This window comes from Aplidium turbinatum, chromosome 2 (assembly GCF_918807975.1).
Source record: "Aplidium turbinatum chromosome 2, kaAplTurb1.1, whole genome shotgun sequence".
NCBI classification, from domain to species: domain Eukaryota; kingdom Metazoa; phylum Chordata; class Ascidiacea; order Aplousobranchia; family Polyclinidae; genus Aplidium; species Aplidium turbinatum.
The window spans coordinates 3400180-3426001 of NC_137473.1; the positions used below are offsets into that span (position 1 = coordinate 3400180).

Sequence of the window (25822 nt, forward strand, 5' to 3'; positions counted from 1 at the left end):
TTGAAAAAAATTATCACACTACCAATAACACATAGAATTGTCAAAGGCTACCGCATAAGTTTGTCGTTGAAAGTAGCAGCATATTCTCTAATGGCGAGTTGGAACAACCGACAGTCAATGAAAAACAATATAAAAAAACACCACTGTTGCTTGAAATTGGGTTCGAACTCACGAACTTGGTGTTCTGTGCAACACAATGACACGCAAGATTTGCTCTGTTTTACTTGAAGCAAACCCATTGTGACGTAACACTGTTTACGCATATCGCGTAAAAACAAAAGAATCAATGAAAACAAGCTTTGGTGACGAGAAGTGCAGCGCAACGTCTTTTCGTCCAATTTATCTGAAAGCTTTGTCATGGCCACCGATCTAAGATCAAGATTTTTTTGAAACCAATCACAATTGATGTCACCACCGTGATAACATTTTCTCAGAGAGCCTTGGCAACGTTTTAGGTACGTAACCGAATCGCGGAAATATCCAGGGCAGCCCTGTCTGCATCGCGGAGTTTCCGATGAGTGATCCTCACAAACTGTTCCAAGAATGAAGCAAGATCATAGGTAATCCTGCTCCAGAGCATGATGTAGCGCCATTAAGTCGGAGTGAGAGGAGATCTTCCAAAATGGAATGTTATGCTGGAAACATAAAGGAAGAATTGATAGCATGAAATATTGATAAACTATTCGCCGTACGAACTGGTAAAGTTTGGATGTGTTTGTGTAGGAGTGCTAACTCAAATCTTGAAGATTTAATTAAAAATATAACCCGCGGTTCTCTTGTTGCTGTTGTTATAACCATAGGTGTACGGGAAGCAATTTTTTGGGGGGTGCGAAAGAATTTTTGCCCAAATACAATCAATTGCGCCCAAATCAAAGTACACATGTAAGAAAAAGCAATAATATAGCCTTCAAGAAAAAAACAGCATAAGGCATCAACTGACAAGACTTTCACAAAGCCACTGGTATGATAAAGTAAAGGTCCCATACTCAGATGCTGAGCTTTGGGGAATGAAAAGATAAGGTTCTCATTATACTAAGCCTTCGGCACTAAGGAGAGTAGGGTGGCCAGTTCCTTTCTCTTGGCCGCCTTTACTTCAGCAACTACGCCCACCCAATTTATTACACCCTGGGTAGAGATGAGCGGTGTTTTTCAACAACCAGCTGAAGCCGGGAGTCGAACCAGGTTTGCATAATTGGAAAACCTTACCCGCTGCGCCATATATACTGCGCCAAGTATACCAATATGCAAATTTGCAAAACAACAAATTCATCAAAAGACAATTCAAGGGAGTAATTGACACTACACTAACGAACCAGTAGAATGCAGGCTCTAAAACTGCAAAACTGAACTAAAAATTATTGAGTAGTAGATTAAATACAGTGGTAGACTTTGTGGTATATATAAACAAATTAAAAGAAGTATGTGTTTCGCCCACATTGTTGTCCAAACATATCGACAATGCGATTGACATCCACTTTATTTGTTGTTGGTCTTTCCAAGTGCAACAAAGCTAAATTTGACAGTCGTGTTTGGCCTATTGTTGATCTCAGATAGCCTATGTCTTCAGTCGTCGTAATCCGGAAAAAGACCTCTCAGCTGAACACGAAGTTGCAGGAACTGTTGCTAGAATTTTTGCAGCTTTTGCAAAGTGGGGCATAGTTTTATCTAATCCATTTGAAATTAGGAATTTTGTACATTGTAGCTACAGCAGTTTTGATTTCTCTGTTGCGAGTGAGATGGTGAAAAAGTTGATATTCCGATTCCAGGAAATCCTGTATTCAGATATCAACTTCAAGCTTTGTTGGTTGGCATTATTTCTCAGCACTACATCTGCAAGAGAAAGCAGTATCTTCGAACTTTTGTTCGTAAATCTTTCAGATAATTCTGCAGTGACCCTATCAATCGCATCATAGTATACATCAACACGTGCTCTTTCCATATCAGTTTGTTCATTTTCTGTTTTGTAGACTGTATTTTCACCACACAATGCTTGCATCCTTTTTGAAAGTTTGGATTGACGATGCAAAGAAATACGGGTAGCCTACTTGAGTCTCGTTCACTGTGCTGTGTTTGAAAGCTTTATGAACATCATTCCAAATGCTAAAGAACTTTTCCTCATTCCTGTGATTTCTTAAAGTGCAAACACAGTAGTTCCAAGTGCAGTTTGTTGGGCTGTTGCTATGTCCATTTCCTTTCCCTGGAAATATGTTGCCATGTCCTTTTCCTTTTCTCCATCTCCATCATTCTGATATGTGCTTCCCAATTATCAAATTTATTAAATTTTGTCAAGGACTGTACTAAACAAGGTAAAAGCTGCATTCTCCAGCAAGCAAGAATTTATACGTTCACTTTTAGGCCTATGACTTTTTTTTAGCAAGGTATCGTCCGAAAATTTTCTTTTTGAAGATAAGTAGGATAGATAGGTATGAAACCTTGCCCAAATGTGAAATCTTGCCCAAATTCTCGACAGGTTGGGGGTGCAGCTGCACCCCCTGCACCCCCGGCTCGTACACCTATGGTTATAACAAGTTTTTGGCCCCTTTCATACTGTAAAGAAGATTTACGATTGCACGAATAAAAAACATTTAAAGGTACTCTCACAGCCTGGAACATTACCGGATATGAATCCAACAAAATGTCTACGGTATATTTTGAAACATGAAATGTATGTTCTTCTAGCCAACAAAATTTAAAATATACAACATCTGATATAGGTCTGGGTTCAGCCAAAAAAGGTCAAGGTTTGTGTGGAGCATTGAAAATAGGTATGTCTGAAAGAACTACTGCTCTAAAACCCACAACAAGTGATCAAACAACCCATACAGCAATTCATTCGTTTTTTTTTACATTGATTCAACGTCTGCAGACGTTGAATCAATGTAAAAAACGGATGATTTGTTGTCTGGGGAAAGTATTGAAATACTAGTTTGTCATTTCATAAGCACATAATAACTAGTGTTTGTGTAGATTTTGATTAAAACATAATCAACGAAAAATTGCTTGTTTTTTCAAAACAGGCCATTAATTTGTCCTGTACTGTATATACATTGCATATTATACAAAGCTAGCATTATGACGTAGAAGCTCACAGTTTTTGCGGCTTGTTCTTCATCTCTCCCGTCTCCAATGGCAACGTAAGTAACGTTGCGTCCGAACCTCTGAATGATCCTCTCGAAGCAGCTCTCTTTCCCGATCTTAGTGGCGCTATACACGTTCTCTATGTTGAACGCCTCTCCGAGTCCGTATAGGAAAAGCTTTGCCAGGGCCGGTACAAGCTGGGTGGTCGTGGCAAGCACATTGACGCAGTTCGGTCTGTGACGAAATACAAGATTTATGTAAGTTCGTGCATGGTTCGTGCTCTTAACACAATGCCCATTATTTCATGTTTGCATTCATAAATGAGTGCAACCATGGCTCCCTCTAGTGTGCCATAGTCTGCCAACATCTGTACTAGGCCATGGTGCAACAATTGAAAACCTGTTTCTGCTAACGTTTCAACTATTAGGGAGTGTCAGTAATGCATCACATTCCATGTTCATCAACATAAAACGAAGCATGGCGCAAAACTTCTACTGAAGACGACGGCAACTAAACGAGGTCGCAATTGATGAAATTAAACATTTTATCGTCGTCAAATTTTATCGTGATTCAAAAATTATTCGGCATGAAATGATTCATGTCGATTTATATTATCAAGTTCGCTTTCATATTTCAAAATTGCTTTTTGATTGTTTCGTCAACCTATTGCTTATTTGATCAGCGCAATTCCACTAACGCCGTTAAAGTTTCATATTACGCAATTTGATTGATTAAGCCACACTTTAGTTATGACGTCACTGGCCTTGCGGCTATTTCAAAGACGCGATTTCTGTTTGGCTTTCTCTAACAGTTTACCTGTATGATGTCATGGTGGTCAAGCTATGTAACATCATTTAAAAAGCATCGAAATTATTTCGTTATAAAGATTTGTTTTAACAAATCAACAAAACGTTTTGAATTCCAGATTCAGTGAACAAAATCTGTAATAGTCTGAATAATTCAAAATGGCCGTTTTTAAAGTTTTTATGAGAACCTTTGCTACACGTGCATTTTTTGTGGTGTGAAAGAGACAAAGACACCCCTTGTGCGAGTCACTGACACGCGTGAACACTCTTAACGTGTCGTTTCCATAACAAACCTCGATCCTCAGAGAAGAGGTGGGTCATAGTGTGCAACGTTTTATGTCGCGGTTGCACGATTTAGTTTCGCGCACTTCCACATGAGGCGGATGATCAGTGAAGTAGTCGGCTGCATAGCCGAGTGGTGAGAACGCTGAACACCAATCGAAAGGACGTGGGTTCGACACCGTTCAAGAGCATGCGGCCCTGTCTTTGATAAGACGCTTAAAGGCATCCCTGAAGGTGGACACGGAGATTGGGTTCCTTGCTTTCCCGTCCACTTAATCTAACTCTTCAACCACCGGGTGTAAGCCTAGCAAAAAGTGAAGTAGTCGTCGCATGCAACGCCTACTAGTGCCCACCTTTGTTGGATGATGTTGAGGGACTTCGTCGCTAGAGTGAGCCAGGAGTCTGTCACAGTTTCCAGGTCACTTCGCAGCTGGACCCATGCCTCTCTTCCATGAGCTGGGAGGATCGCTTGGACGTTGGAGGAGTACCGTTCATACAACTCTTTGATGCGACGGTAACGGAATGCAAGCTTCCTCATCCAGTCGACTCCACCGCGCACTCCAGTGGCCATGCACACGTTTCCTGGAGAAGATCGGAAGCCATCAGTGGCGAAGTTATAGGAGGAAAGATCCTGTCCATTGTCATCCGAAGATACATCATCGATGTGGACCTGGTCACATTCCTAAAAAGAATGAAGGTGGTTAGATCAGGTAGCCAAAACTTTTTTTTATATTTAGTGCCACTTTTTCTTGGCCAAGTTAAGATTGGTTGATGTTGCAATAAGATTACTTAGGTTAGTTAAGACTGAGCTATTTACTGATTACTACAATTCATGGATTCGATGATACCTAAGGGCACTTGCTGTTGTCATTTCATTATTTCAAATTATATAAATTCTATCTGCTTTTCTGATGCAACTTTCCCTTAATCATTTCCGACGGGAGTCCCAGATGATGCATTGTTTTGGAGAATGGTTGTATGTAGACTGTAGTGTAGCGGCCATTGCTGAAGACCATTTAGTAGACGTCTTATAGTCCCAAATGATTTTGGTACAATCTTGAAATGTGTGCCACTGACTCTCCGCATCTTGCTCCTCAGAACTACTTTTCTAGATGACCACGAAATAAAAACTCTCAACATCCTGCATCAGGGTGGCTCCTCCGTGAAGCTCGAAAAGATGTTACATCGACACTGGATGATTGTAGGCTATAAGTTTCCGCTGCTACCAACTACCTGTTGTGTTGCGTCTTTAATGCCATAGTAGCTATGATGCCACAATGGATAGAAAATGAAACAACTAATAGATCGAATTCCGATTACCTCCAAGTCGTTGAAGAAAAGATGAGAGTCAGCCAGGCTGAAGATCAATTCCTCCATGCGAAGACCAAGGGCACACGTGGTGGATGCTTCCTAGAAAAATATTGATGTGGTGATCAAAGTGTTGCAGTTACTAAATGGAGTTGCCAAATGGGCTTTGTGAAGGACTTATTATGAACCACTTTTAAATTGAGGAATTGCAGAAAGTTAATATGAAGAGTGCATTCGAAATTGACGCTTCGAATTGCATTGGGTTAAAAAAAATATTCCTAAGATTTTATTTTGATATAAGAAAAAGGTGCACGCAAAGTAGTTGGAGCGCCTAATTTGAGTCAATCCTACCAGAAATACAAACAATAATTATATTCCTCTTCTATCGAGTCTTCTAAAGGTCGTTGATACACCACAGATTGACACATTCTTCTGCAACGGAGTTATACACTGACAGGTCCCACCTACTGCACCGGGTGGCAAGCCGAGGGCAAACAAGAAGGTGGTCCGCTGCTTGGGGCTCGGTGCCATAGATACATGCAACAGGGCCCGTGTCGTAGCCCCACTCCGCCATTGCAGACTTAGTGCGTCCAACACCGGTTCGGAGTCTATTTAATGTTTTCCACTTTGCCCAAGGAGCGTTTGCTCCTGGGGGGAGGGACTCTGATGGTGGAATCTTCATTTCAGTGTATGATGGGTCATTTTCGAATTGTTGTTTCCATTGCTTAAGTCTTGTTTCTCCTTTTGTTGAGGTTAGTGGCTGAACGTGTGTTAGGAAGCTTTTTCTTGATTTCAACCGGGTTTGTGCAGCAGTTTTTCCATATAGAGGATGTCTTTCATCACATGTTTGTTTTAGCCTTTCAGCTTGACTGTTAACGTCTCTTCTTATGTGTGGTGGTGCAATACCAGCAAGCAGATAAAGTTTGTTGGTATTTGTGGGCTTCAGACACCCAGTAATAATTATATTGAGACTATGTAAAAGCCTATAGAAACTAAACGTTGTTCAGCAAATATTTTAAAAACAAATCTGTTTTCATCTTCATTAAAATCTATGTCACCAAAAATGAAAATAGTTAGTTTTCAAAACGTTTGTTGAAAATGAGACTAAGAAATGTATATTGAGCTTTTTGATCTGACAAAAAAGATAAATATTACAGTAGGCTATTGTACAGGGATGACGCAGCGGTTGGGATGACTCTCCGCATCCGCGGTGGGATGACGCAGCGGGTAAGGCGCTCGCTTTCCAATCACGCAATCCTGGTTCGACTCCCGGCATATGCTGGTTGTTGACAAACACCGCTCACCTCTACCCAGGGCGTAATAAATTGGGTGGGCGTAATTGCTGAAGTAAAGGCGGCCGAGAGAAAGGAACTGGCCACCCTACTCTCCTTAGTGCCGATGGCTTAGTATAATGAGAACCTTATCTTCTCATCCCCCGATGCTTGGATTCAAGTATGGGACTCACCTTTACCTATTGGACAGAAGCCTAGTGGGTTATAATAAACAGCAGAGACGGCGTTGCGCAATTGACCAAATTGTTGCGCAATTGACCAAATTGAAATAATATCTAGACTGTCCAAGATAACGCCATAAACTGAAACTCATTCCTGCAAAAAGACTGATCCTACTATTATCAATCTCCTTCCTACCGCCAGAGAATGTACAGCACATCATTCATTAAAATTGTATGCTTGTTGCATCACAAGTTGTCAGTCAGTAGGGCAATCAAAATTAAACGTCTTCTTATCATTTTTGTAAATTATATTTTCTTTTTCCAACCTAGTATGCAACCCAGCAAAGGTAAAACGTTCAAACGTAAATTATTAAGCAATAGAAAGATGAAAAAAAGCACGAAAACAAGGTATTGTTAAATACAAAAAAAATCAAAATATTTGCGTGAAAATGGCATATGCTATTGTCAACCAAAATCCAAAAAAACGTGTGTTTTTTTTTGTAAAATTCTTAGACTAATAATTGATTTCAAAGTGTTTCTTTATGCTTCATCGTAAAAGAGAAACGTTTGTTGATGCGGGTGAGTGTAAGATGCGCAATTATCCCGGAAACATGATAGTTGTGTCGCCGTAGGCGTATGAATAATTCAAATAGATTGTGCATATTTGGGTAGGTTGTCTTTTGCGGAGTGATATCAGGTTTGGTGTAACTGACAAATTTTACAATTACCAGCTTGACCAAAAAAAAACACTGACATTCAAATAAATTGAATCTATTTTGGCGGCAGACGCAATTTATGAATATTTGACATTCGTCAACAACATGTCTTTGTTTCAAAAACTGACAACCGTGATAATATTCACTATGCGATTACATGCTCGGACGTGGAATACAGCATCCTTCTATCCCTTGTCCTTCGGAAAGCCTTCAACAAGCTCCCACCCTTGATAGAAGAGAGTGGCTGTTGCTTGAATAGAGCCGGCTGCGGTGTAAAAAGGTAAAGGGGGGTCCCATACTTGATTCAAGTGTCGGGTATGAGAAGATAAGGTTCTCATTGTACTCGTCGTCGTCTGAGCTTCTGGGGCCGAGGGTCTATCCTTTTACCACCCCAGATTCACGATGTTCCCGGACTACACTGGAAGGCTGCTAGAGAGCAGCCAGTCTTTAGTTTCATCATCCATGACGCGCAGACCTTCCACTCCGTTAGGTGGCTTGAAGATGGTACAGTCATTGATGATGTGGTCTGCGGTCTGTTCCTCGGCACCACATTCACAGGAGGAGGAAGAAGCCATTCCCCATTGGTGCATGGTTGAGCGGAAAAGGCCGACGCCCGCACGGAGACGGCCGAGGCGCACCCACGCCTGTCTCTGTAGTGTCAGGCCGATTGGGCGTGTGTCGGCGTCGGGGATGAATGAATGGAGTCTGGTGGTGCTTGACCTCCATATGGTCCGCCCAAGTAGCCGCAGAGATGTCTTGTTCATCAGCTTCGTTGATCAGAAGCCGAGCGGCTGGCACGAATGGGTGTCTTGATTTCAGTCGGCGGGGGTGCCCGTTTGGGAAGGCAGAGATCTTGTGGTGGAGAAGATGATTAGGCTCCAGTGCCCGTCGACCGAGGGACAGAGTGGCTTCTTCGCGACGAAGCTCAGCAGGTTGGATGCCAGCGAGAATGGGGAGATTGTCCAATGGTGTGGGACGCAGGCATCCGGTCACTGTGCGCAGGGCGCTGTTTATGGCAGTGTCGATGTTGTGGCAGTGAGCACTGCGGCACCAGACAGGTGCACAGTACTCTGCTGAAGAGTAGACAAGGGCTAAGGCTGCTATTCGCAAAGTGTCAGCCCTCGCCCCCCAGCTAGAGCCTGCCAGGCGCTTCAGTAATGCAGCGCGGGATGTCAGTTTCTTGCGCAGTGACACCAAATGGTGGCGGTATGTGAGCGATCTGTCTAGTGTCACCCCAAGGTACCTTGGCTCGGGGCAGAAGGACAGAGGTTTTCCGTTGTTGTGGACATGTAGCTCACGATCAGCTTCCCGATTGTGTAGGTGGAAAGTTGCCGCCACAGTTTTGGTTTCTCATTGTACTAAGCCTTCGGCACTAAGGAGAGTAGGGTGGCCAGTTCCTTTCTCACGGCCGCCTTTACTTCAGCAACTACGCCCACCCAATTTACTACACCCTGGGTAGAGGCGAGCGGTGTTTTCAACAACTAGCTAAAGCCGGGAGTCGAACCAGGTGTGCATAAGTGGAAAGCCAACGCCTTATCCGTTGCGCCATCCCACCGCTGCGGTGTAAGGAGAAATAAAAGCAATTTTTTTCGATGTGAGACGACTCCCAACACAATGTGTGATTGTGACTTAGACAATCAGACGATGAAGCACATCCTTACCAACTGCACCCTTTACCCCTCATGTGACGACAACGACTTCAAAAACATTACAGACAGTGCTCTTGTCTGGCTCCAAGACTGGCGTGACAAGCCATTAATGAAGTGGACACTTTAAATGACAACATTTTTCAATTAAAGAGAAACTGAAAATTAAACCGTTTGATTAACAAATTCAAGCAAAAATGTCAGAAAAGCCATTTATCTTTATTTAGCTTAGCAGTTTTAGATTTAAACAAAGAAAACAATTGACACTTTTTTCCTTATTTTGGCAAACGATGAAATAATTAATCAATTGAATATTATTATTTTCCTTCAATGTAGAAGAAAATCGCATATTGGAGGTGAGAACCTAAGTCACATTGGATTCTTATGTCCGACCCCTTAAGCACCATTGTGCAACATTGTACACAAAAAACTTCTCTCAAGCCCCCAAAACAGCCACTAGTGGGAAAGAAGCAGCGCCTCCAGCAAGTATAGACGCTCAATTACTCTGTAGAATGTAGACCAGCATCAAACAATCAAATAGTTTGACAACTTTTGTTATTTGGCGCTTTAAATGCTTTGCTTTTTCTCGGTTAAACATATTCGTTAAGATGGAGATGTTTAAGATTAAATGAAATTTCACATTTAACTTCAATAATTCAAACCAAAATGTGATTTACTAGATTACCGCAAAAGCATTTCTTCTCTTTGCAACTCGACACCTCGCTCTGTCGTCGCATTGTATTGGCGATGACGTCACAAACCATTGTTTGCATTGACTCAAAAGACTTCAGGAAATCGGTTTGGCTGTCACGTGAGGAGAATTTTATGGGAACTGCGCAGGTCGACGGGCATCAACGACTCTCAAGTGCCGTGACCAAACTGTAATTAACTGAGCTGCTAACGAGGTGCTCATACATTCTACACTATGATACAAGCCGAAGGTTTCAAAATCGAAACGATTTCGACAAACAGCAACTTCGACCGCGCTTTAACCTGGAAAATATCCTTCAACGAGAGTTGTTTTTTATTTCTTGCAGTCACGTATCCCTTTCAAAAATTTATCCAGCCGGTGTTGACATTAAAGGTCTAGCACTCACCATCAAAACGATTTTGCAAACCTATTCTTTAATATGCGAATTGTTGCTTACGTTAGTATTCTTTTTAAAATAGAAGCATTTACGCGCCCTTTTAAATCTTTTACAAAGTTGAAAGCCATTGCTGAGATGAGTTATAATCCCATAACTATCTCAATAAGGTCTTCGACATGGTGAAAGTGCAGCAGGTTTTTAATCTCGAAAATGTCACAATTTGTATTTTGCGGCAAGGTAAAAATTAACGAAACTAATAAGAAATGAACAAGTTTACAAGCCTACGCCCTACATGCGGCCAAAGTGGTAAAAAATGATTGAATTTGAAACTAATGTAAATTGATAATAAAATTTGCTACTTTAAACAAAAACTTTAAAAACAAAACGACGTAAATTTGATTTTATTTTAACACTAGATCATGTGTTTAGTTGTTACGTCACAATTAACCGAACACTTTCATTAAAGTACTCACCTTTCCATATCTCTGAGCGAATGTAGATGTAAGAAGAGAATGGAAGATGATGATTGTTTCATCCAAATCCCAGATGAACACTCTCTAGAAATGTACATATTGTTTGTATGCATGTCCTCTGCATCACGTTATGACGTTACAAAGTGGAAAAATGCGTCACAATAACAATATTCTTCTGCTCGTGAATAGAAATGAAAAAAATTAACTCTTCATTAGTAATTTGAAGGTTTTTTAAATCAGTCACCTCCAGTTGATCATCCGGGCCAGGTGAAGAGGATTTACGATTGGATTTCGACTTCCCTGATGATTTTCTCCTGTCCAAGTCATCGACTGTGTACTTGATGGAGTCCGATCCGACCGAATGTTCTGTGGTTGAAGATAATAGGTCAATGCACAGAGTTTCACATTAAAATATTTCAAAACATTCAATAGCCGAACGGCTATTTATGCACGTAGGAGTCGTAGGTCGTAGGAGTTAAGTATAAAACATCAAAGTTTCAGATTTAAATTCCTTTTTTGAATTTCCTCCTGGCTAAAACACTTCACCCTTAAATTCACTGCAAAATATCGCATTGTATCAACCTACAAAGTAAATAATCCTAGTTTTTAATAATAATAAACTCGACATGATATTGGCAGTGCAAGATTGTGACGTAATAATACCTGGTGGAGGCTCTTGCAGTTGATAAGTGATCGGAGAAGAAAGAACTGCAGCGGCACTGCTGTTGCCATAGTAACTTCCTTGCGTTGAATAGTAGTGCGCAGCGTATCCGGCTGGAGAGTAACTTTCCTGAACAAACAAATGAAGTTAAAATGCGCCGCTTGTCATCAGATACGTAACTGTCTAACTGACAAGGATAAAATAGAGTCTCTCTCTGGAAAGCTACATGCAAAATCTCTCCACTCTGCTCATACTTTTCGTCAAAACTACGCCACCATACTATTGTAAAGGTGCGACCTCACACGATAGACAATGCAATGCAACTCTTTCGACTAAGATTATCCCCTGGGTTCAAACTTCCCCTTCAACAAGGGTTTCCACGCAAAGTAATGTTATCCCACCACCATTAGGGTGTTTTTAGCGTAATACGCAAAATTCTAAGCATTGTTAATATTAATGTACAGGGTGGTGTTCATTTCCTTTCAGTAAAAAAGTCCTTTTGGCAAATTTTTGTGGAAATCCGTCGACATTTACTACTTGCGCAAGGAAGCTAAAGTTTAGGTTGTTTAGCCTATAATCTAGCAGCGGAATATAAGCAATTACCGGTAGCCTACTTGTAGGCTACGTCACTTCACGGAACAAATAAAGCATTGTTACGTCACAATTGCAACACCTCGTAAAACTACAAAAATTACACTGTCAAGTCTGTTGTGCTGTTGCATTTATTTCAGTTTAGTAACAGTTTGCGGTTGTACAATGGCTGTGACAAGGTCTAAAGATAAAATTTGGCTGGTAGATAGCAGTTCAGGTCATTTCAGCGCTGTAAAATTACCATCGAGGGGAGAAGTGCTTCAAGTTTTGTTTGATTTTCATTTTAAAAAAGGTTTTGATTTGAAAAGTAGTGTCAAGAACACAGTATCTTTGCTTTTGCCTATTTGGAGTCGAGCACGAATTCCAACACGCCATCAAAACCATGTGATTAATCAGGTGAAAAAATTACACCAGGAATGGCAAAACTTGAAAAAATCTATCAATCGTAAGAGTGCGCTTGAGTTGGTCAAACGGACAGACTTTAAGAAATCATTGGATCACCTATTCGATATAGCACACAGTAATGCTTTGGAAATGATCAACATAGAAGAAGATCGCCAGTTCCTTCTTGCCCAGAGAGAAGGGGGGCGCCTGGGTTCCATGGTTGGCGTTGATATGGTTCTATGCAGGAGAGACGAGCGAGTGAGGAATAGAGCATTAAAGGAGAGAGAGCGAGTTGAGGCGGAAGCAGTTCGTGTTGCCGAATCTACTAATTTAACCATACTGGAATCCAGGGATTCAGAAATGGATACTCAGCAAGAAGGTAATCTCGACAAGTCTGGAGATGGGCGTCATCCATCAGCTGGCGGATCGACGTGCTTCGAACAGCCTGGGTCCAGTGCTGCAAGCTGTCTGCCGAAATTCCGACGAGGTAAAATTGCTGTAGTAACCCCCGAGATAGCAGCAGCATTGGACAGGACCAATACTACCTCGAGGAAGGCCGTTCATATTTTAAATGCACTGGCGGTGTCCAAGCAATTGCTCCATCCAACCGGTGATCTGATGATTAGCCCAAGTTCAATTCACAAAGCTCGCCAGTTCTATCGCCGAAAGCTGTCGGACGAAATTAGGGAGGCTTTTGACCCTTGCACCCCACTGACCATACATTGGGATGGGAAGATCATGGGTGATTATAAGCAATACAATCACATCAAAGTAGACCGTTTGCCAATTTTAGTGTCTGGCAAAGACGTTACCAAACTTCTGGCTGTACCAAAGCTAGAATCGGGAAAATCAATCGTCGAAGCTGAAGCAGTGGTCTCCGAAATATATAGTTGGGGCATAGCGGATCTTGATATCTTTTGTTGGTTCATTGATTGGAACAGTAACTTACTTCTGCGGAATCGCTCTTGATTTAAAGTATGGGGCCGTTCAAATACCATATGACGGTATTTTTGGCGATTTTGGACCACTACACGGCTGACTGACACAATGTATTGCCCCACCCCCCCTAATAAGCTTTCTAAATACGCCACTGCTTTTGATCATCTCGGTTATGGGTGAAACGCGGTGTAAAGGTTGTTAGAGGAATCGTTGCTTTGTTGCTATATTTGCTTTGTTATCCTATAAACGTGCCTGAAATGCGTGCATATTAAAAGTACTGAATAAAGCTGGTTATTTGGTTGCGTGTTGTAAAGTTGCTTGTTTTATTGATTTTGCGAATTTTTCAACCTCCTTGCGCAAGTTGTAAATGTTGAAATAATTTCTTGAAATTTGAAAAACATTGTTTTCTTACCAATTGTAACAACCTGGTGCCCTGTACAAATCAAACTTACGATATGAAAAAATTAAAAACACCCTAACCACCATGCGCTGTCATCAAATGCTTTAAGAATATATAGGACGTTTCTAGCATTAGTTGAACGTAGCAACTAATGCTAGAAACGATAATTGTCCTGATGAACACCCAAACTTTTCAGTATTCATGTATAGGACTGTTACCATGACTACCTGCGGTGTGTTGTGTCCTGTGCTCAATGATGCGGGATTTCCGTAGCCATAACTACCACCTGAGCCTGAAAAATATTGAACAAAAAGCTCATAATCTGTACAGAGAACATTGTCCACAGATGTAAGTTGGCTTAACTGTTCGAAGAGGAACTAAAGAACTAAGTTTCTACGAAAGAAAAATATGACTGTGTGAAGTCGCTAGAATCGCGAAATGAGAAGCAAAACTTCAATGAAGTTTCGTGGACCGTGTCAAAGTGCAACAGGCTCAGTTGCTCTGAATCGGTAGACATGGGTTTGATACCCTATCGAATTAAACCAGAGAAAATCCAAAAATTGCATTCATTCTTGTTCGTGCTTGGCATTTAGCAAAGGATTGGGTTCGAATCTCAGGGCTTTGCAAAGTAGAGATTGTCTGTAACGACAGAGCAATGTCTTCTTTGTAAAGCTTTGAGAGCAACGCATCTTTTCGATATCAAAACATCATTATAAATATTGTGATAATAGTAATGAAGTTGTTACATCACAAGGGTACCGCAATGACGCGTAAACCGCGAAGATGACGAAGAATGACGAAAGAATGACGAAAGGATGACGAAGAAAAAAACTCGTAAGCGACAAAACGAATCGCTTCTATCTCGTGATTGTGCGCTTTATTCCATACCGTATTGGGATTGGACGTGTGTTGCAAGAGCGTTTTACTATTTTACAAGGAAATAAACCAAATTACTAAATTACATCTTAGTTCCTTGAAGCGTTAATTCTGCCAACAGCTTGCCTTCCAAGAATCAATTCCGCTCAAACAATTGTTTGTTGTTTTACATGTATCAACAATTTTTGATGAAAAAATAACGTGATGATGTGTGTGTTTGGCCATTCTCTGCTGGCAAGGGTAAGGGTGGTCTTTCCTACGTTCATTCAACATTTGCAGGCGTTGAACAAATTTTTCCAGCTGGTTTTGTTCCAGTTAAACCAAATATAACTGAACATCCAACATTGTGAGGAGGAAACAGATGACTTTAATTTATTGTACATTTTAACAGTCATGACTGGCGAGGATGTTTAATTCTTACGCAACAAGTAGACTGATTTGTCGATGTGACGCTATAAACATCCCAACGCGTGTGTTGAGTGAAAAATATCTCCTCGAAGTTAAGGAATGTTTTTCAATTTCTTCAAATTTAAAAACTAAGTTTTTTTTAGTTTTTTTTATTTCTGTACCATAACAATAAACAATTACTAAAACAAATTTTTCAAAGTACAAAACGAAAATGTTTGAAGTTCTCTATCCGGGACTAGTTCTCTATGAATAAACTAAGTTTAGAACCATATTTCTTAGCGTTAAATCTCATTTTTCTGGAATACAAGCTTTGTCAGACTGAGTCAGTAAATTAAATTTGTTTGGCCGAAAATCGGTTGAGAGTTGTAGGATCAATCAATCGGAACCAAGTACAATAAGCATCGGGCAACTCTAAATCTATTGTGCCTAATTCTTTTATACAAGCTAAAAACTTCAATCGAAAAATGGCAACACTTTTAACATGCAACCAAGCGGTTGAAATACTTGATCAACAAATGTTTCGATAACATTGTTCGATTCATCAAAGTGATGACGAAATAATAGACGCGTAGTTTTCGAAATGGTCACCAAAACAGAGTTTCGTGTCTACATTTCATGGCTCTGTAGCCCACTTTTTCCGCATTTTCAACAACATTTTTTATTTTCACTACGCCTGACACCATTGTTGAAAAAACTTTTTTCACTTACCAAAGCTTGCGACTGGCGGAAATCGCGACAATGCTTCCATTTAAAAAACTTACTTATCGCGTCAGGTAAACCAACCAAAATCTAAAAAATCCAAGCTACCGAAGTGTTAACACGAGATGTTGCTTTGTTTCATATTAATATCGGATTCTACGACAGAGTAAGAAGTTAGGGAGCTGAAGCCTATGTAGCCTATTTGTGGTCAGAGCTGAAAACCACATCACTGTGTATTTCGGTTTGAATTTCCATAATTTCTCTTGGATTTCAACTTCATACACAGATAATTCTATCCAGGCAATATATCGGTCATTTTACACGTTGATTCAACGTCTACAGATGCTGGTTGAAACGTTTCCTCGGTAAGTCGTATCATACAAGTTGGCGAAGATGGACTTTGTTTAGATCGGCGAAGTCAAGGAGATATTCTTAAAGTGCCCCTGACAGGTTGGATCCAAGTATAGTAACTTTTTAAAGCATTTCCTAGCGCAGAATTACACTTAGCGAACTTTTTAATCTTAACCTCGTAGCTCGACTGGTTAGGGCGTGATTTAATCAAACGACTGCTCCGCAGCGCCACCACAGGCGAAACTCCGTATTTCACTGCTCTGGGACGACTTTGGTGGTATTACGTCATCCTAAGTGGACGTCGTTAGCAACGGATGAAACAAACGCTTCCTAGATGTAATTGGTAGATCACAGTTAGGTCGGAGTTGGTACAAGCGGTTGCTTTTTTAGAAGATTTATTGTTTTTTGCAGTTTAATAAAACTGTACTGGATACGTTCCTACAAAACCTAAAATATACTTTAAGTGAAAAATGAAGAAATCGTACGATTCATCATTCATATTTAATTCATCATTACTAATCAAAAATAAATAAAAGTTCTCTCTCTCTCTCATAATGTGCCTTCAGTTGGCCATTGAAATCCTGTGTAACGGCCATCTGGATCTGGAAAATTGTTTCGGATTCGCCAAACAATGCATGACGGCATCACAATCCGATTGTTGCTTCCGAGAGCATCACCTTGTAGTATACACTCCAACACATGCCTGTAGGCATTTTTACTTGAGTGGTATTAACAAAATCATCTTCAGTGAAGTGAAGAGAACATATACGACTAGTTTTGTATGGCCCATCCCAATTTCGAACACTTGAATAAAACTTTGATCATTTTCTTCTCAGTACCTTGTTTTGTGGGAAAAGAAAACACCCGGTCTTTGTCACTGACAACGTCACATAAACAGCAATTTGTAGGCATCGCCTCAACCATAAATTAAAGGTGCTGTTGTGAGATACTGTTGTTACACTGCAAATGGCTATAGCCAGATTAAGACAAATAAAAAAGTATGAAAATTGTAGCCCAATGAAACTGCAATTTCAATTGAATTGAGATGCTGTTTGATAAAAGTAAACTCAACCTATTTGATCGAAACCTGACAGTAATAATAAGTTCACTTTTTCATTTAGGTAATTCTTAATTTGCACATGCTTTAGACCAGTGGTTCTTAACCTTTTTTCCCTTATTACCCATTTCTGTCCAGATCAAAGTCTCATTACCCAAAATCTAATTTTATCTATCTTGGTATTTTGCCATATTAAAAATATAGAAGAGCGTTATTCAACAAAAACAGCATTTAATGCAAAGAATGACATCAATAGTGTCAGTGAGACATTTGCTCTTGTTTTTTGTGTACAATCGATGCAATATCGGGTGTGATTTTGGATACTGCACAACGCAAACCTGACTCCAGATCTAAAAGCTTGTTTCCGGATTTTTATTTCAAAGCAACAACACTTGAGAATGCTGATTCACAGAGATAAGTGGAAGGGAACATAGTCAACAATGTTAGTGGTTTTTGCGCAACTTTTAGATATACTTTCCCCATCATTCCCCAGGATTTTCCCAAGCTTTTATCTTCAGAAGAAGCCTTGACAGATGACTCATAAATCATGTCTAAAAACCCTTCTTGGATATCTTCATCTTCTTCACTGGGAAAATTTTCATATTAAAATAAAATATCACTGGTTGTTTTGAACGGACTCAAAACATCAAAAAAAGTGTAAGTAATAAAACAACTTTACCACTTACAGCTGTGACATTGTTTGTTACATCTATAATTCTACATATTTTGGTTCAGCTGATTAGTTAGTTTAGTTAGTTAGTTTGTTTATCTTTATCCTGCATTGCGGGAAAGCGGACTTGAGCGCTATGCATCGGTGTACGCCTTCCGACATACACCTGACCCACGCTGCAGCCGACTGCAATGTCTGTTTCCGGTTGTCTACTCTACTTATGACTTAAATTTGGTACTACCCATTACTCGAAATCGATCACTGGGTAGAGGCAATTATCGTAAAGTTTCTTGCCTAGAGAAACAACAGCAAGTGCGGGTGGCTGGAGTCGAACATGCAGGCTTTCGACTGTGAGCCCAACGCGACTGTGTTACCCACCTGCTATCCTGAAATTACCCACATGTGGGTAATTACCCATAGGTTAAGAACCACTGCTTTAGACCAACAGAGCCCCACACATTCACGTTTTGCAGTAGCCGTACCATACTTTACCAAGTTATCACAGAGAAAGAATGTATCCTTCCCGCTTACTGTGACGTCACAGCGGTGTTGCCGTTTTTATTTTCGCAATTAAATGAGTGCCAGATTCGCCGATGTCAACGAAAGTTTGCAAGCGTGTAACTTAGTAGCCTGTTGATATTTTTTACGATTTGCTGGTCAGGGAAGTTTGTTAGTGTCATCTTTTTGGTATCTTAGGTAAATTTAGCGAATTTATTTACCTGTCAGAGGCACTTTAATGGTTAGGACTTACAGTAGCGTGGATGCCACACCGAAGCTAATCGCAATTGCTCGCTGTTCTGTAGTGAGAACATAATCAGTCTTGTAATGACTGCCAGGTCGATCGCTCCTTGTAGATAATTTTACATATTCCTGACCTCGTGCGCTGCTAAGGCTGTTTGCTGGTAAATTATTATCAGAACTGAAATCAGCTGTGAACAATCAAAGTCTACTCAGAGCCATAAACGCACTGCGGCAATTCCTTCGCCTAAAATCGGCGACATTTTACATCAAAATGCAGTTTTTACTTTTGATTGCAATTTCATAATCCTCTCGTTGAAAACCTGCGACTGACGAACCCTTCAACACAAAACTAAAAACAATTGTCAACTCCACTGAGACGTCATTTCACGCATCACTGATCATGCGTCACTTAAAGATGAAGACAATTATTTTGTGAAAAACTTTTGACGTTCTGTTTAGTATTTTTGACGTTGGTTTCACATGAACATACGTAGAAAGGTTGTCCAAGAACTTGTTTCGATGCTTATCATTATCAGAGAATCCAATGGCTTCGGCAATTTTTTCTGCTCGTTAATTTTTACTGTGATGAGATTTGACGAATGCCTTCTCAAGAATGTTTTTTATGCTTTCTAAACATCGAGAGCGTATTGTGACGTAACAGCCCAAGTTTCTTATGTCTGGCGAGAATGCAGAAGCAGCCAGTTGCAGTAACCATTAATCCGGATGCCAAGGGTGAAACGACACAACCAGCAAATGTTCTATTTCACGTTGATTCAACGTTTGCGTGTGTGGGTTCAACGTAAAGTAAAGTGACTTGCTGTGTGGGAAAAGACGAACCAAAACAGTGAAGAAATGAATTGATTTAGATTTTGACAACACAGCCTGAAATACTTTTACTGGTAACTTGCATGAGGTAACCGGAATCCTTGGGAATTATTCAGGCTGAGTTTGAAGGTCAGATAGTGAAACTCGGTTCAAAGGTCATCTACCTTTCGTGCGCCCAAACAAGGTACTTTAGTTTGAGCATTCGAAAATTAACGCTTCAAAAGACAGAAAGCAATGGGAATAGCTTTTAGGGTGTTGGAAATAATTTCATTGTTAAAACGTAATTTTTCAGGTAGGTTTTCAAAATTAAACGAAACGAAACCTGAAGAAAGAATTTTGTGAAAAAACGAGCTAAACCGTATTTTTTTAAATTCCTATGCTGAGTATTTCCAAATTTCAAATGTAAGCCTGCTTCTGCACACCTGTGTGTACAGTATGAATGTGTTAGTTAGATTTATTGTTGTGGAGTGGTGGCTGACTGGACCAGCGGTTCTCAACCTTTTTTCACTCACGGACAGGTTTTGAAATGAAAGTAGCTCCGCGGACTGGCAATACAAAAAAACAAACTGACAACTTAATGGTCTGATTTTTAACAGCGGTTTAACACACTTTACGATGCCAGTCACCTGCTGGTTAGACTTTCAGACGCACCAAGCATAAAAACAATAGTGCTTCTTGTTAAAGGTAAATAACCACCATGTAACCTACACATAGTAAGATAAAAATACTTAACAAGGTATTAACATAAATAGGACCTCTGGGATGGTTTATTGGCAACAAGATGGTCCAACCCAGGTGATGTCAAATACAATAAGGTTATAGCCTACTATCCAGACAGCAAAATCCGTCCTTTTTACATTAATTTAACGTCTGCGGACGTAATTATGTTAAGTCAATACCGGTATGATAAATTCAAAATTATTATTACACCAAGCGTCAAACATGGATTGCAATGGGAATGTATTTGAATTATATCGAAGGCCACAATGTAAGATTTAATTGAGTGGATGTAGAATCTTTATCTTCAGGCTGAAAAAGCTTTTTGACGGTTTAATCGTGGCAGTGTCACATACTTGTAGACTGTAGAAGTAGAGGCTTTTAAACTACTGCCACGCTCGGTTACCGATTTTGACAGAGTGAAGTTTTCGATAATTGAAGTGTTGCTGTTTGCGAATTGCTCCGTCTGATTGTCGTTGAACGGAGATCATCTAAAAAGGCGTTGCTCAAGCGCACACATCGAGAGCCGAAATAGCGCCCCTTCATCTTCAAGTTATTTCGCTTACAAAGTCCAAAGTTTAACCAGCTGAGCTATCGGGGCAGATACAGAAAAGAAATATTTTAACATTTGAAATATTTTTGTTTAGAACAGGACAGATGATTTCTTTCCAATTTTTTTGTTGATTTATAAGAGAAATCGTTTTAATTTTTGTGTATTTTTTGTGGTTTTAATTTCCTTTTAATTCCGCGGTTTTTAAATTGGCTTTCAAATCTACTTCAGTAGGCTATTCTCGAGCAGAAAAACCGTTGTGACTTCACAAATTAAATCAACGTCTGGTGCACACCTGAAACGTCACAATTGTGTGTTAGTTCATCACATCGCGAGGTTTATCGTAAAGTTGCAAACTAATTGCCCGTTCAGAGATGTTGGCAGGTGCAGTTGACGACTCGTGTGTGACGATGCAAGTCGATCCATCATCGTCGTTTTAATCGCGTCCGCTTGCGTCAACAGCGATGACAAAATGGCGCATGGTTGTTAGAGATAATCCGCAACGATAAAATGTGATTGTTTTGGCTTAGAATTAAAAGTTTGAAAAATATTGAAGTACTATCATTGTTAGCTAAAGAGTGATTTTAGATTAGAATTGATGTTTCATGATGTTTCAAGTCATTTCCAGCTTTCTAGCTGACCATAAGAGCTCTTCCGATCGCTTCCTCGTCCGTTTATGTGACGTAACAATGAAAATCGATTGCGAGATAAGAAGCGGCATTATTAAAAAGTTGATCGGAGACCAGAAAAGTTCAAATGAATATATATTTGCAATTTATTTACAAACACTACTTGGTAGTGAGGTCATAATGTTGTAAACTTCTATTGTAAACAGATAAAACCAAGCAACCACACGGCATTTAACATAATATATTAAACTGAACATAAACTATAAACTACGAACGTTTATAGTTTATGTTCAGTTTATAGTTTATAAACTACGTTCGTAGTTTATAGTTTATGTTCAGTTTAATGTATTATGTTAAATGCCGTGTGGTTGCTTGGTTTTATCTGTTTATGGTTGAAGAAAGTCACCTCTTCACCAAAATTCTGTTGTAAATTCTACAAGTTTAGTAATTGCAAATTTGCTTCTCATTGTTTCAGTCTGGATCAAGCAAACCTCATCTAGCCTACGCGATGACGCACCAATCATTGTTGCCATGACATTGGACACCCTTTAGCACCAACAGATCACAAATAAAAATAACCTCTAAATAATTGGTTTTCTGAAATCAACATGCTCTTACACAAATATACTTTGAACGCAGTAGGCTACATGATACGTAAACTGAAGCAATAAATTATTTCTTAAGTTTGTTTGACATTGTGGAATATTAGCAACAAAGTGGCAAAATATTGCGCACTTCCAAAAAGGTATAAACTCAAGAAATATTTTGATTTTTAATTCTTGTTTTTTTATTACGCTTTTTATGCAGCGGTAGACTACCTCATATTATTTAGAATTACATATGAACATTACCACACATATGAAATCAACCACTTTTACATCCTTTCAACGAATAAAACGTTTGAATTATGTAAAAACGATTGACTTCCAGCTATACAGGTTAAATACAAGACTTACCATAAACATATTGTCCCCACATGGCTCGATAAGCCATCAAAGAAACAACAACCTATTTGTTGAGATACCAGTCCACTACAATCGGTGACCTTCAATGCAACTTTGACTCAAAATTTAACATTCCGTAACAGTCAAAGAAGAATACTCTGAAACAACAATTCAATTTCGATCTGCCGCGATTTATCAACGTCTTGCAGCGGTGGCGTTTTCGACAACTGCATCGAGGGCATTGTTGATCGGTGCCTCCGTTCACAACGCCTGGAGCGAACTCTTGGAAACCCGACACCTCGTCGCCTTTTTCAAGCAGAGCGCTGTCGCGTAAGTGGCGATAAGTGAAATAATTCGCTGCTTGCAGAACAGTTTGTCAACACTGGTATTGTTACTTCACAAACAGATTTTTACAACTGCTATTGGACGAGGAACGGCGAACTAGGAGGATGCAGGACTGTAAAGATAAAATAGGCCCCTTGATAAAAAATATTTGTTGAAATTGCTAGCTCGTGATAACATTGCAATATTTTTGGTTTACTTTCTCTACATTACAGGGGTCCGCAAATACTGGGTCGCGACCCAAATTTGGGTAGCGAGACCATTCACAGTGGGTCGCAAAACGATTTAAAATTACCATAAATAACTTATAACTTGTATGGCAAAAATAAATACAATCATGGTCTTTGATGTGCTGAGTTTCGTACAATTTGGTAGGCTACAAGAAAATTTATACTTTCGATTGTAGTAGGCTACAGTAGTTAAGCCCACGGTTATATATATAGCCTGGAAGACAGCTTGAGCCAGGGCATGAAAACTCTCTCAGCTTAGGCTATCTCCAGAACTGGCGACTGAAACTTAGCCAAAACAAAACTTTGGCGGCAGCTTTCCACCTATAGCCTACAGTCGGGAAGTTGATCGTGAGCTACATGTTCAGAACAATGGAAAACCTCTGACCTTCTGCCCGAACCAGAATATCTTGGGGTGACACTAGACAGATCGTACACATACCGCCACCATTTGGTGTCACTGTGCAAGAAAATGACATCCCACGCTGCACTACTCAAGCGCCTGGCAGGCCACAGCTGGAGGGCGAGGGCTGACACTTTGCGTATAGCAGCCTTAGCCCTTGTCTACTCTTCAGCAGAGTAGCCTACTGTGCACCTGTTTGGTGCTGCAGTGCACACTGCCATAACATCGGCACTGCCATAAACAGCGCCCTGCGCACAGTTACCGGATGCATGCGTCCCACATCATTGGATAATTTTGCCATTCTCGCTGGCATCCAACTTTCTGAGCTTCGTCACGAAGAAGCCACTCTGTTTCTTAGCCGACGGGCACTAAAGCCTAATCATCTTCTCCACCACAAGATCTCTGCTTCCCAAAACCAGCACCCCAGTCGAGTGAAGTCAAGACAACCATTCGTGCCAGCCGCTCAACTTCTGATCAACGCAGCAGATGAACTTCATCTCTGCGGCTACTTGAGCGGACTATAAATGGAATTCTGAAAGGAAGTCAAGTACCACCGACTTCATTCGTTCATCCCCAACGCCGACACATGCCCCATCGGCCTGACACTACAAAGACAAGCATGGGTGCGCCTCAACCGTCTTCGTACGGGCGTCGGGCTTTTCCGGTCAACCATGCGCCATTGGGGAATTGGCCTCTTCCTCCTCCTGTGAATGTGGTGCCGAGGAACAGACTGCAGACCACATCATCAATAAGTGTACTATCTTCAAGCCACCTAACGGAGTGGAAGGTCTGCGTGTCATGGATGATGAAACTAAATACTGGCTGCTCTCTAATAGCCTTCCAGTGTAGTCCGGTAACATCTTGAGTCTGGGCTGGTAAAAGGATAGAGTAGACCCTCGGCCCCAGAGGCTTGCACGACGACGAAGCGCACGGTTAATAGGTCCACCCGCTTATTAAGCCCAATTTGGTTCATTCCGGAATTACTGAAGGTATAGGAGTGGTAGAAAATTGTCTCCCGCAGCCAAAATCGTCCGGTCCCGATGTGGCCTTAATAAGTGGGGACGACCGTATTGGAATTGATATTAATTTGCAAAGTGTTTTGCGCAAAATTATATGCTTCCGAAACGTTTGGGTCGCGAAGACTTCGAACGATTGCTTTTTGGGTCGCACCAAAAAGTATTTGCGGACCCCTGCTCTACAAGATTGAATGAATCTTCAAGAGCATATGTTTTACGTAAACTTAACGTTTGCGATGCTGTTGCCACGTAAGGACAACATCAATATATATAAATATTGGGTCATTTAAGTCACGATTGAACAAACATGGAATTCCAATACACGAGTTTCACGCCAGATTGGGATCATCAGTGGTGGCTTTGGTATATATGTATGTTGACGTGTTTACAGCAGAAGTAGGTCTCCTATTTTTTTGATGTTAACCTTCACAGCACTTTGCATTGTCATGAATACATTATCATAAAATCCAAGGCAATAGGCCAGTAGTCCCCAACCTGAGGACTGGGAACGTCCTGGGTAAATAGGTTTTCATGGTGTACTTTATATGGTGTACGCTTGTGCCAGTTTAATATATAAATCCTTAAATTCAAAAACTTATTTGCAACAGCTACAGCTGGAATGAATGCTGTTTTGAAGAATAAGGTATAGAAGCTGGGCCTATTCGTGATTTTGCTGTATTATACATTCATTGGACTTTTATATTAACTTCATAGAACTTTTAGTTGATATTCATTTCAGTTGGCTATAATTTTATTCGAGTTAATGTATAACCCACTATTACTTTGTTTATTTTATTTTATTTGTTTTTTTGGTAGTGAAGGACTTTGTTTAGCATCAATCTTTTTCACCTTTACGTGAAAATACAAAACCCGACCCTTTTTCTTCTGTGTTGCAGTAATCTTTCAGAAAATGCCACCTGACTTCGCATTTAGTTCGCAATTGTGATGGCAGGGTTTTTTTTAAGGTTTGGTTTGGGTGACCGCTAAGTAGTTTTAAGAGACCGCAAGTGTTTCATTTAAATACCAAAAAATAGCCATATTTGCTTAAACGAATTATTAAACGCACAGCTTAAATGATTGTGACAGCGACGACCAAACAGCCTGCCCAACACGGCCACCAAACAAGTTTGCAGCACAATCAAACAAAGTGTGCTTGTTGGCTTCTGCTTGTTATGTTTCCACACGTAAAAACTGATCATTATGCGCCAAAAATCAGAAATAAACATTGACGAGTATCGAAGGTGCACTTCTTTTGTGAATAACTCTTTGATTCAGCTGTTAGCTGTACCTCCACTTATTCTTTTTTCCGGACGTGAACTATTGATCGTAGGTTATATTCGTATTATCGACAAGACATAGCGAGAAACAACCATTACTTTTCTACTGTAGTTGCAAGTTCAAATTTTGGGAAACCGCTGGAGAAATTTGGGGGACCGTTTCGGTCCCCCAAAACACCTTAAAAAAACACTGGTGATGGCTATGTGAGTAATTTCTGCCATCACGAGTTAAAAAAGTATAAATTGAAGTTTTGTTTGAATCTTT

At 40.3% G+C, this 25822-nt stretch overlaps 1 protein-coding gene across 3 annotated transcripts; it reads right to left on the reverse strand.

Annotated features, from left to right (window-relative positions):
• Nucleotides 1-204: 204 nt before the first annotated feature.
• Nucleotides 205-22490, reverse strand: LOC145788197 (protein phosphatase EYA1-like). 3 transcript variants are annotated; one of them, XM_082599887.1, is made up of 9 exons: nt 22305-22490; nt 14053-14117; nt 11514-11640; nt 11095-11216; nt 10851-10934; nt 5487-5576; nt 4520-4848; nt 3090-3312; nt 205-635 (listed from the first exon to the last, which is right to left on the reverse strand). In XM_082599887.1, the coding sequence occupies exons 1-9, from the start codon at nt 22339-22341 to the stop codon at nt 555-557; spliced, it is 1158 nt and encodes a 385-aa protein (XP_082456013.1). In that variant the 5' UTR covers nt 22342-22490; the 3' UTR covers nt 205-554. The 3 variants fall into 3 exon arrangements, with proteins under 3 accessions (XP_082456013.1, XP_082456012.1, XP_082456014.1); XM_082599886.1 differs by lacking the exon at nt 22305-22490 and adding an exon at nt 15818-16011; XM_082599888.1 differs by lacking the exon at nt 14053-14117 and having other exon boundaries at nt 22305-22484.
• Nucleotides 22491-25822: the final 3332 nt, after the last annotated feature.